Source organism: Rhinolophus ferrumequinum, chromosome 19, assembly GCF_004115265.2.
Source record: "Rhinolophus ferrumequinum isolate MPI-CBG mRhiFer1 chromosome 19, mRhiFer1_v1.p, whole genome shotgun sequence".
Lineage (NCBI taxonomy): Eukaryota > Metazoa > Chordata > Mammalia > Chiroptera > Rhinolophidae > Rhinolophus > Rhinolophus ferrumequinum.
The window spans coordinates 27,577,566-27,591,611 of NC_046302.1; the positions used below are offsets into that span (position 1 = coordinate 27,577,566).

The 14,046-nt window shown below is 33.2% G+C and overlaps 1 protein-coding gene across 1 annotated transcript in view; it reads right to left on the bottom strand.

The window, feature by feature from the left end:
* The window catches only part of CCDC178 (coiled-coil domain containing 178), a 360,492-nt gene that overhangs the window by 101,933 nt on the left and 244,513 nt on the right, over nt 1-14,046 (bottom strand). The window contains exon 19 of the mRNA XM_033087581.1: nt 12,024-12,173. Within this exon, the coding sequence (XP_032943472.1) occupies nt 12,024-12,173 (150 nt within the window). The remainder of the gene's footprint in view (nt 1-12,023; nt 12,174-14,046) is intronic.

Genomic DNA, 14,046 nt, shown 5'->3' on the forward strand with positions numbered 1-14,046 from the left:
GAGATCATAAGGGAGGGCTCTAATCTAATGTTAGTGGTGTCTTTCTCAGAAGAGGAAATTTGGACAAAGAGAAAAGGTGATGTAAAAACATAGGGAGATGATGATCACCCACAAGCCAAAAAGAAAAGCCTGGAACAGATCCTTGCTTCACAGCCCTCAGGGACCAACCCTGCTGACACTTTGATCTTGGACTTCTAGACTCCCGAACTGTAAGGCAATATATTCCTGTTGTTTAAGTCACCCAGGCTCTGGTACTTTGTTACAGCGACCCTTAGTTTCCTGAGGAAGAAATGGGAATATTCCCAGTTGTTTAATAGAATTTTTATAAATTAAATACTAAGAACTTAATAATAATCGTATCTGTAACAATTTGTGATATGGTAGGTGCAGCGTTCAATGCTTTGCACATGTAAATGCATAGCATGGTGACTGCCACGTCAGAGGTATGTTATAGTAACTATTTTATTTTCTCTTATTTCCTTCAGTGATGAGATGCTGAAGTGAACATATGCTGCAATGAAGGAGACACACAAAAACATAGAAAGAAATAAAGAGTTATGTCATAAAAGAGAGAAGAAACTAACACATTGTAGAAGAGAGAAGGGAACCATATCAAAGGCTCCCAACAACAGAGAATAACAGACTCAGAAGTAGTAAGGGACCGATCAGTGACTAGTGCCCATGGTGAATGGAGGAGAAAACGTTTTCTTGTCGAGTACTTCGTAGGTGTACTTGGCCAGAACTGTCACATTGTGTCTAAGCTTTTGTTTCCATGTGATCCTATAGTTTGCATAGTCTCGGTGCTATAATTGCTTTAATGATATTAATAATAAGAATGGAGAAAGGTTGTCATGAAGTCATATATAGTATTGCATTGACTGTTTTTTATTTCCTTTTTAGCTTTTGGAGTTACTGACATATTATTGCAGCAAAACATATGTAGGGTCAATTCATGCTGAATAGTTATTAGAAACCATGATAACAAAAGTCATTACACTGCAGTTCAGTTTTGACAGTAAAATTTCTGCAACATTATCACAAATCCTCATGCATTAGTGCAATGATCCTTACTATAGTTTCATATTAGAATCAAAAGATTGCTGTAGCATGCTTGATACACAAAGTCAAGCAAGCCAAATTCTTTTCTGCTTTTACAGATAACATTTTTGTTCTTTTTCTATGTACATCATGCAGATAGCAGCTTTGTTTTATATACTTTTCTCAATAACCTATGAGTACATTGAATATATTTCTTTAAAATGATAATTTTTCCTTGAAAGACCACACAATTCTGATTACCAGCCCCAAAGGAAATAATTTGAGGATGATTTTATATCTCACACAACTTCACAAAATTCTAAAACTGTATTATTCACTGCATTATTATCTTTCCTTTTCTCTGTGTGTACTTTCATTTTTAGTCAGTTATTTACTATGATTGAATAATAAAAGATTTTAAAAAAGGACATCTGTGTGTTTAATATTACTTTGATAGGAAGCTTATCCTTCAGCTGACAAAAGGAAAAAGCAATTAATTCTTTTCTGTCCATAATATTTTTTTTTATTTAACTCAACCGATTTTATTTTTATTTTTCAATTATAGTGGACATTAATATTATATTAGCTTTAGGTGTAGAACACAGTGATTAGACATTTATATAATTTATGAAGTGATCACCTGATAAGTCTAGTACCCACCGGGCTTCATACATATTTCTTACAATATTATTGACTGTATTCCCTGTGCTGTACTTGACATCCTGTGACTATTTTGTAACTACCAATTTTTTTTTTTAATTTATTGGGGTGACAATTGTTAGTAAAATTACATAGATTTCAGGTGTGCAATTGTGTATCACATCATCCATAAATCACACTGTGTGTTCACCACCCAGAGTCAGCTCCCCTTCCATCACCATACATTTGATCCCCCATAATATTTTTCCATAGTCACTTATTAACAAACACTTAAAGGGTCAGATTGTACAGGTAAAATGTTTATATTTTTTGAGGTAATGTTAATTACATCCATTTCAAGAAAACAGAAATAAATATAACTTGTTAATTAGTTAGTGCCTAGTGAATTAGTGAAAAACCTCAAAAAAATTAATAAACTGCTTCCTTTGTAGGAAAATCAGGTTTATACAGGTATACACAGAATATGGATAAATAGAACACATTTTACTTTATACAAAATATGTTCTCTGGAAATAGGGTTATAAATAAAATTCCGTTTGTTGTGTCATAACTGTGGATATTTGGAATTGTTTTAAAATTGCTATGTGAAGATGCCAGATTCCACCAAATTAATATATTGAGTATTGTCATGGCATGTATTGACTTTAGTGTCATCTTCTCTAAATTTTGCAAAATTTTACAAATTTCTTCATCAAGGTTCTAACACCAGATTCATGTTAGGGTTATTTCTAAGAAATCTTTGGCTGTTATAGCTACTGTGAATGGGATCCTTTTATAAATATGCATGTTCTAACTGGTATAAGATTTGGATATAACTCCGACTAACCCATGTGTCATAGGAAAGTCTATGCCTCATGCCTTCTTATTTATCTATCTATCATATATATATATATCATATATATCATAACATATGTAAACATATATCACAAGATATATCTGTGTGTACACACACACACACACACACACACACGTGTATGATTTTCTATTCTGTCAGCTTTACCGGGCCAATGAAGTATTGGCCCATTGCTCTATTCTTTATAGCATCTGTACACTTTTCTAACTGATTATCATAATGTCACTATTACCCTACACTTCTGTCCTCTCTCCCTATAAATCACAACATATTCTCAAGTTGCATCAACTATTTAATACCTATTATATGCTAGATGGTCTTTTATGTTAGCCGCACCAAGATTTGGTTCAAGAAGAATGGGACATATATTTATCGAAAGACAATATCAGTAGTCATACCTCTATATGAAAAACATATAGTTTGTGAAAAACTATTCTAGGTGCTTTATATTTAAAATACATATTTATGTTCCATAGGGTTGTTGAGGAAATTAAATAAAATTACACACAAAAGTTTGCAAAGTGCCTAGCATATGCGGTCTGACAATTAAGTTCGTGAACTTGTTGCAACAATGTTACTGACTTTTTTTTTATATCAGAGGGCTTATTCATTATGAATCTGTACCAACTGGACAAACAGTTAACCAAGTTTAATATTTGGAAGTTCTGAAAAGGCTGCATGAAAAGACGACCTGAACTTTTCGCCAACAATTCATGGCTCTTGCATCATGACAATGTACCAGCTCACATGGCACTGTCTGTGAGGGAGTTTTTAGCCAGTAAACAAATAACTGTATTGGAACACCCTTCCTACTCACCTGATCTGGCCCCAATGACTTCTTTCTTTACCCGAAGATAAAGGAAATATTGAAAGGAAGACATTTTGATGACATTCAGGACATCAAGGGTCAGCTCAATGGCCATTCCACACACAATGACAGCTCTGATGGCCATTCCAGAAAAAGAGTTCCAAAATTGCTTTGAAGGGTGGAACAGGCACTGGCATCGGTGCATAGCTTCTCAAGGGGAGTACTTCGAAGGTGACCATAGTGATATTCAGCAATGAGATATCTAGCACTTTTTCTAGGATGAGTTCGTGAACTGAATTGTCGGACCTCGCATACTGTGTTTCTCCGAAAATAAGAACTGGTCTTATATTAATTTTTGCTCCAAAAGATGCATTAGGACGTATTTTCAAGGGATGTCTTATTTTTTTTCTGTACAACAATCTACATTTGTTTACATACAATCATGTCATCTTCTTCTGGAACATTGTCATAAGGTACTAAATGCGTCTGTCTGGCTGATGATCTTAACTCGGGCTTATTTTTGGGGTAAGTCTTATTTTCGGGAAAACACAGTAAGTGCTTCATAAATGTTAACTATTACTACATATTTTTACAACAATCCTGCTAGGGAGACATTAACATTCCCATTTTTCAGAGGCTCAGAGGGATTAAATAAGTTGTCCATAGATATTCCTCCCCACCTTCAATACAAATAAAATTCCGAGGAAAGAACAAATGACTTCAAGAAAACATTTAGTATATTAATATGCATTTTCCATATTAATATTTATGTTAATAAATGATTATAAGATACAATACTGTCGATTAAGGGAAAGATGATTACAAGATCAGTTTTCTCTTTGTGTTTATGTCATTGTGATGCATATGTATAGTTCAAAACTAAAAAAAATGATTTTACTAATACTCCCAAAGAACTGCAAATCAATCGCAGTTGTAAGTCATGCATTAGACAAGCCTAAGTTGAAAATATACCTATCATAGGAGGTACATACAATGAACATTTTACTTGTTTTATTGTAATTTTTTAAATGGTTTTTGAATGACAAAAACTATTATTTCATTTTATAGCTCCAGTAAGCATTAAAAAAAGTCAAGGTTCTGAATCTGTATGGACTCCAAAGAACATAACCTATTTATTTGAAAATATTCTAAGTTTTTCTAGAATTTTGCAGGTAATATAAAGAACACTTTATTTACTTTTACTTGTTCATTATTAAAGTTACATTTAAGAAAAACTTCCTCAATGTATGATGTGTAACATGAAAATTTCCCCTATTCTATATGGAATAACATTTCCAAGTTTTAATCCACTAAATACTAAGTCAATTAGCTATAAATAGGTTTCCTAAGAAAGGGTTCTAGCAGCAACAGGAAACTCAGGATTAATAGAGTTAACAGGTTTCTTAAAATGGGATTTCTCAAAATATTTATATGCAAATGTAGTTTGTGTTTACAAAGGAGATACAGTATGCAGACGCCGTATCTATGCACATAAATCACATATATACTATATAGGTACCTATTGCTCTCTCTTTCTCTATATATATATAGATATACATATTAGGGTTTAACGTTAGCTCTAGTGACATTTGGGGCTGGAAAACTTTTTGCTGTGTGTGTGTGTGTGTGCGCGCGCGCGGGGAAGGGGGGGAGCTGTCTATTGTGGTATTTTTAGCAGCATTCCTGGCCTGTACCTATCGGATGCCAGAAAAACCCCTCCCTATCCCAACCTCACCCAGATGTGATAACCAAAACTGTCTCCAGGCATTGCTAGATATCCACATATCACCTAGGGGACAAAATGTCCCTAGATTGTGAATCACTGATTTCATTATATATATAGTTACATATATATGAAAATTAAATATAATATATATTATATATTTAGCGAATCACTGATTTCATATATATAATTATATATGTAATTATCTATAATTTTTAATATATATGAAAATTATATATAACATTTATATATTTATTTACATATAAATATTTATATATAAGTAAAAACAATTTATATATATATATATATATATATATATATATATATATATATATATATATCAGGGATTTATCAGGGATCCCATCACACTGTATCAATCTTTTCATCTTTTAAGGTGCTGTTAACATTAAAAAGCTGCTTCTTGCTGCTATGAAACCAACAAAAGATCATCTCAAAATTGCATAAATGACAAATAAGTCTACGATTCACACTAAACTGATACTAGACTGAAGATTGTTTCATTTAAGCCAATTTGACCTTTCTAAACTATTACCCAGAAACAAACATTTAGTTTTTGGTGCTTCTCTCGTGGAGTTTGAACAACAGCAGGGAGATTCATTGGCATAAAACAATAGACCTGTCTAGTCTTGTCTCAGGAATAAAAAAAGCTCTTCAAAGATCTCTTGAGAGTTCTTCAGAGAAAGAGAACATTAGGAATTTAATGCAAGTTTATTTGTCTTTGAAGTGTGGTAACTCTGTTAGAACAAATACGTGTGTTCACATTTTCACATACCTATGTCCTAAGAAAGGGAGGCAGATAAATATGAGAACTGAAACAATAAAATGCATAGTAGAAAGCATAGGTACTAAACTTATGGGCCTTGGGTTCAGAGAGGATTTTATGAATTTGACCTCAAGGTAAGGGAAGTAAAAGCAAAAATAAATGAACAGGACTATACCAAACTAAAAAGCTTCTGCAGAGCCAAAGAAACCATCTACAAAACAAAGGTGCAACCAACTAAATGGGAGAAGATAATGCAAACAATACCTTCAATAAGGGGCTAATATCCAAAATATATAAAGAACTCATATAACCCAGCACCACCACCACCAACAAATCCAATTAAAAAATGGGCAGAGGACCTGAACAGATACTTCTTCCAAGAAGACATACAAATGGCCAACAGATATATAAAGACACTCAGGGGCAGCCAGATGACTCATTTGGTTAGTGTGTGAGCTCTGAACAACAGAGTTGCCAGTTCAATTCCCACATGGGATGGTGGGCTGCGCCCTCCACAACTAGATTGAAGGACAACGACTTGGAGCTTATGGGTCCTGGAGAAACACGCTGTTCCCCAATAATGAAAAATAACGAAAAAAAGACACTCAACTTTACTAGCTATTAGGGAAATGCAAATCAAAACCACAATGAGATACCACCTCACACCCATTAGAATGGCTATTATCAACAAAACAACTAAGAAGAAGTTTTGGAGAGGCTGTGGGGAAAAAGGAACCCTCATATACACTGGTGTAAATGTAAATTGGTACAGCCACTATGGAAAACAGTATGGAGGTTCCTCAAAAAATTAAGAATAGAATTACAATATGACCCAGCAATCCCTCTTCTGGGTATCTACATTAAAAACCTGAAAACATTTATCTGTAAAGATATATGTACACTTATGTTCACTGCAGCATTATTCATGGTGGCCAAGACACGGAAACAACCAAAGTGTCCTTCGATAGATGATTGGATAAAGAAGATGTGGTACAGATATACAATGGAATATTACTCAGCCACTCAGCCATAAGAATAGATGAAATACTGCAATTTGCAATAACATGGATAGATCTTGAGATTATCATGCTAAGTGAAAAGTCTGACAGAAAACCTTGAGAGTCATACGGCTTCACTCATATGTGGGATATAAAACTGAAGACAACAAAGGAACAAGACAAACAAATAAAGAAACAAAAACTCATAGACACAGACAACAGTTTAATGGTTACCAGAGGGTAAGGGGGGAGGAGATATGGTAGAAGAGGGTAAAGGGGATCAAATACATGGTGATGGAAGGAGAACTGACTGGTTGGTGAACATATGATGCCATACGTATATACATAGATGATGTACTTTAGAATTGTACACTTCAAACCTATGTAGTTTTATTGACCATTGTGATACCAATAAATTTTAATTAAAAAAAAGAAACAAAAATTCATAGACACAGACAACAATTTAGTGGTTACTAGAGAGTAAGGGGGGAAAGAGGTGATAGAAGAGGATAAAGGGGGTCAAATATATGGTGATGGAAGGATAATTGACTCTGGGTGGTGAACACACAATGCAATATATTGATGATGTTTTATAGAATTGTACACTTGAAACACATATAATTTTACTAATCAATGTAACCCCGAAAAATTTAATTAAAAAAGAAAAGGGAGACAGAGATCCTGACCGGGCCTTTAAGTAGCTGTTGTAGGCAAAAAGTACTTTAAAAATTATGGTTTTCCTAGCAAATAAATCAATTTCTATCTATACTTAAAAAAGCAAACAAAAATCACCACTCAAAGCCTAATTTTATATATGCAAGATGACAAGCAATACAATAAAATACTCATAAATATGAGAACTAAAACAGTTTTCGCATTTCTTTAGGAAAATAATTTTGTTTATTGCTAGAATTTACTTTGACTCCTCACCAAATCAATATAAAGTATTAGAGTAAACTCATGTTTGAAAACTGAAAGAGGGAAGAGAAAACATGCTAGTGAAATCTATGGATGATACGATATTTGGGGGAGTTTCCAATGGAAACTGTGTCCATTGAGACATAGATGATGCAGATTAAATAGCAAAAATTCACGACTCTTTCCTTGGTGGTGTGAAGAGAGAATGCCATCAGGCTCTGATTCTAGGCTCTATTCCAGGAAAGAATTCCTTGGACTCAGAATCACAGACTACAGCGTTGAAGCTAAGATGACTATGGCATACAGTATCTTTGCCAGTACAATGGATGATTAATAATTTTTTGAATAATTGAATAAATGAATAATCAATAGTGTTTGAATTCTGTGAGGCCCTGAAATGTCCCCTAGAACAAGAGTAGTTCACTGATTCCTGTCCCTACATAATCCCTTCACAAGCCCAGGTCACGTAAAGATGGCGCTCCAATCTAAGCACGTCCATGGTAGTTACTCTGAATACTTCTAAGCTGTTGGTTCACTCAAACCTTTGAAAAATATCACAGCACATGATCATCTACAGTCTGTTGGAGAGACTATGTGAACGTAAATTAAGACATCTGCACCCTTGGCCAACTTTTCTTCTAGTTAAATGTATATGTGGTAAATCACTGAGCCACTCTTGTACAAGGTTCTTCATCTGTAAAATAATCTTTTAAACCTATGGGTAAAATTTCTAAAAGCACTCTTTGTTCAAAAGTTTTACAGTTGCAAAACCTATCTATAATCCCTACGGAAATTAAAAAACTCCTAATTAAATACGTAATGCTTTCCCCACCAGAAAAATCATCATGGAAAATGTGGCTTCATTCAGTGAGATAAACTTACAAAACAATTAATGAACCAAAGAATTTGATTGAGTTAGACACTACAGACATAATGTATAATTTATGTGGTTTTTACATGCTTTACAAAACCTGCTATAACATGTATAGGATTGTTTAGTAATGTTATAGTAGAGAGGTAGTGTCATGGTTATGAAATGGGTTGGATGTGAGAAAATCCTGAGTTTGATTCCCATCCCTCTACTTGGATGACCTTGTGACACAGTCAGTCTCAGTTGCACGTCTTATACTGGAGATCCTGCTGCTGATAATAATAATGAATAACAACAACAACAATAATAATAAAAACTATTCCAGGATTATTGAGGGATATTACAAAGATAATGTTTGCAAATTGCGTGGCACAGATACCTGGTCCACATAAGCGCTTGTTAAGCACTGATTGATTCTGTTATAATTTGTATTCCCTATTTTGCAAGCACTGAGAATTAGAGTAGGCAAAGTTATGCTTTACAAGTGGTTGACAAAATAATTAAAGATATTTTAACAAGTTTTTGGGAGAGATCTTGTTTTCAGCCAACAGAACACATCGACATTTGCATGCTTGTTAGCTTTAACTTTCTTTGTAGGACTGAAGAACTTGATATAGCAATTGAAACAAATACATGGTGATTTTATCAATATATTCATGGACTTTTAAAAAAGAAAATATGAAAAATAGATTTGAAAGTTTTTGATGAAAATATTTTCACACTGATGTACAACGTGTTTTCAGATATTGTTCCTTCATTCCTCCTTAGTGTTATTTTAAATTTTGAGATCTGAGAAGTTTTAGACTGGGTTCTACTCTATCCTTACCCATGAACAAGGCAAAAGAATTCTGCATAATCATTTTTGTTTGCTTCTGATTTTTAAAGGGGGAAACATCCATCATTGCAAATTTTAAAAGTGCAGGAAAGTACCAAGAAACACATGCAAAAAGAGATAAGATTAATAATAACATGCTACCATTTGAGGCATCTGTATATAACATTGTGTTAAGGAAAGGAACATTATTGTTTTTTACATTTAATTTGTTTTACTCCTCTGTTAAGCTTTCTTTGCTAGTCTTGGCCTAAAAAACAGGGAAGTATGAAAATGTTTTATTTATATAGAGAGAATAATACTCCCTAAGAAGCACAGTAATTAAAATATAATTATTTACCATGCCAAAGAGGAATGCATGTTCAAACACACTGAAATTATTCTAAAACAGGAAAAAATATACTAAAAAATTCCGAAAAGTGGGATTCATTTTATCTGATAAGGGAATTCAATAAGGGAATCAGGGGTTCAGTGGTGTTTTTGTTCACCTAAATGTAAACTGGTCAAAAGACTAAAACTAATATATACCGTATATCAGCAACGCTGCAATATCAAGGAAATGAACTAAAATATCAAAGGGTTTTCTCAGTTTTGATGGCCAAATTCCATCCTGTAAGCAGTGCATTAGACGCTAATGACATACGATTTCTCACTGACAGATTTAACAGCATCAATAAGGCCTCTCTGTCCATTGCAGCAAATTGATCCTACATGACACTGACAAGGGCAGCCTGCACTTAATGACCTCCATCGCTGAAGGATGGAAATGAAAAATGATTGGAAGTACAAATAAATCTTCGAAAGTTTCCCTGAAACAGGTGTGCTAAAAGTGATTCGTTTGAGGAAGCATCACAAACATAAACGCAATCTCCTAGCATGCCCCACTGTCTATTCACACCAGGTTCTCACTCCTCAGATACTGAATCAAACTTGCTTTAAGTCCAAAAATGACATAAAGACAATTTTACTCTTACTAGGCAAATACTATGTTAGAAATCTTTCTTAAAGGCCTGAGTTTTTCACTATTTACACAGGTACCTAATAAATTTGTTATTTGCCACCAAAGGATTCTATATAAACTGATAACAAGAATACATACAATTTATGTTTCTTCCCTCCTGATTAGAAAAGGAAATACAGTATAGCCATTGATTATGTTCTCCTCCTCAATTCTCAGCAACAAATACAACATGTTTCACCTCAACAACAATGTCACAGGCATGAAGTGATTGGACAAATGCTCCATTTGATACCCTTTCTTTGAATCCTGCACACTGGTTTGAGGAAACTAAGATTTTGGTATATAGTTGACCTCTCAGTTCTTTCCCAAATATATTTATTTCTTGATCTACCTTGATCTTGCTACTACTTCAATACACATTTTTAAAAGAAAAATATACACTCTTTCTCTCAATGTATTTGAAAGCATTAACTCATGTTAAGAGTAGATGGATGAGAAGCGTTACGGAGTTTATAAGCAGCATATCAGATGAATGTAATAGTTACTTACAGTTGCATAATATTCCTTTATTTTCGAAGTAACTATGGATATATCTTTTTTATTCCTTGTCAATTTTCTTCTGAGGTCGATCTTATTTTACAGGTGACAAAACTGATGTTGGAAAGGGTAAATTACTTGCCAAGATCACTGAGCTAGTATTGGTAGAGCTTGCACTCAAATTATGGCCTTCCATTTACCCAATATTGCACAGTAATGAGGGATGAATATTGTACTGGAATTCTACACTACTCTATCATAGTATTAGTACAGTAAAATGGGTAATGGCAATAGGAGAAAGGATCCATTAGCCGTCTACTGGTTCTTATGTTTAGATAAATTGTTAAAAATTAACCATGCCTCTGTTTTTTGAAATTTAAATTCTGGAAGCAATAAAAATTCAAAGGAAAATAATTTTCTTGTCCATGAGTGTCTGGAGAAGAATATAGAGGAAGTGGGTACATCTTCATATTCTAGTAATGAAGCTTTCTCTTCCCTTTTTTTGTCTTCCCAATTCTAGCATATTGTGTGTTTTACTTTTCCACTTTCATTATTGCGGAAGATTTTACAAAATATATTAGAATTCCCAGTGATTCCCAGCAACCAGAGGTCAACTATTTCTCCAAGTTTCTAATCAAGACCCATATTTAAAAAGAAACTAGAAACCAAAATTTGAAGCCCATATATCATGAGGAAGATTTAGAGGTATCTCATGGGAAGTTACCTATAGATACAATTGGAATTTGAAGTCTATGATCAAGTATGTAAATCTATGAACTACAAAAATTTGGTATTCCAGGTCATGATAGTTAAAAGCAAATTAGTATAAAATGGTGGATTGAAAACTAAGTTTTTTTCATTTTGCAAATATCCTTTCAAAATTAAATTTAAAAAGTTTGATAAAATATACAACAAAACTTTACAAAAACATGCCATAAAAGATGACCATCAAATTGAAGACTCCATGACTGACTACTTTTTATTTTTATAATATATATTTCAAGTAAATCATTATTTTTTGAAAAATAAGAAATACTTACCTGCTTCTTATCTCTAACTGAAGCATCAAGTGATAACTGTCTATCATATAGGTTGAAATAATTGTCCTTTTCTACTAAGAAATTCATCAGTAATTTCTGATACTCTTGAGCTAAACGTAGATTTTCTTCTAGTGATTCGTCTTGTATTTTCTGGAAGATAAATATATACATATATTTAATTAAAATCATTTTAATTGGTTTGAATTTTTAAATTGTTTGAATTACCTAAAAGTATTATATTACATATTGTAGAAAAATAATGAAACTAAAAGGATATTTCCCCTGACAATACGTTCCTTGGATTTAATAATTTTATTTCTTAATGCAGGTTGTTTATTTTCCCCCTAACATTGATTCATCAGAGTCTAACTTTTGTTCCCCCTCTTTCCGAACTTCTTCCACAATATCTAAGGAATTACCCAGTCCTGGAAGGTTCCACTCAGTATCCCAGGGGCCTTCTTCCAGTTTCCCCACCCTTTTTCCTTTCTTCAAGCCCCACTGTTCGAATAAATAGAAGACATTTAGGACCTTGGAATCCTATGTCCAAAAGGTTCAGAGTGGTGGCACTCACAGAAGACACTCGAAACAGAGAGAAGGAAAGAGTAAAAGACAAGGAGCAAGAAACTCAACACTTAGAAGCATCCAGAGAGAGCCATTATCTGTTACTAGTATACTTTAGTTATATTAAAGGTTAAATCTGCTTCTGTGAGTAGTTGAGTACTTTGTAACACCCTCCCAGACTAAATAAATATATGTTGAGTCTAATACAAACCACTGAGAATATATAACTTTTGCAACATTATCCATTGGCAAATCGGGTGGTACCTATCATTTTCAATTAGATGTATGAATTCAGTTTAATTGCTGATTCTTTTTAGGTTTCTAGTACAGACATTTTCTGACTTCTTCAAAAATATGGAATTTATCAACAGCCTTAAATACTGTCAAACTTGTTACTCTAGTAATTCCTCTTATGGGAATTTATTCTAAGCAAAAAGCTTTATTCATTATGACATTATTTATAGTAGGGAATACGTTTCAAAACATTTAAATGCAGATTAATTATGATGATAATGATGATTAAATAACTAGACGTAAAAATAACCACTGTGAAGCAATTAAAAATATGATTGCCATTACATCAAACCTTTAGTATAAGTTGTTAAAATATGTATAGTGTGGTATGAGAATGTGCATAGAGGAAATGTAATTCAGCAGAAAATTGCCTGTACAAATATTTATGTATTTACACATTTGAAGATTTGTGAAGGTCAACAAACATATTTCTCATGAATGCCTTGTATCCATATTGATCCCTAATGATTAATACTATGTCATAGCTGTTCTTCAAAAAGGCAGGAAGATGAACTGAGAAGTGTTTTAAATGTCCTTGTCCTAATTCTGGCACAATAATTTAAAACTTTAGAAACTTCTATCTAGTAAACTTGCCTAAAATCACATAGAATTATCTTCCCATAGGAGGACAAAGTATCTATGGATATTTTTATTTGGTGGAAATACTTTTGAAAACATGGTTATAATTCTTTTTGCTATATTAACACTAATATTAAAATCTAATCCTCAAGTGATTCTCTGGTAAATGTTCTGGAGGCAGGAGGAGGAATCATTCTGAGTTTTGTTTGTTTGATTTCATGTAAGCATAACTCTGATCCCTGCAATATTACACATCTCAATTACATTTCTTTCAAGCCCTAGATGGCTACTATAAATGTTGAATTGAGAGGAGTGCTACAAAAGTGGTGGGGATTTGCATTAAATCTCTTTCATGGAACTTAATGGGGGATATGTTTGGTACTTTATGCTTTGTTCACTATGTAATATGCAGTTGTATTTCAAAATAAATATACTTTTAATTTCTGTATTATACCAGTCCTTACTGTTTTATATACCACAATTGGCGTAAATACCAAGAAATTAAATTGTGTAGTTATACGAATGAATCTTCAAAACATTTATATCAGTCATGATATTTTACATTATCATTTCCTAATAATGAAAATAT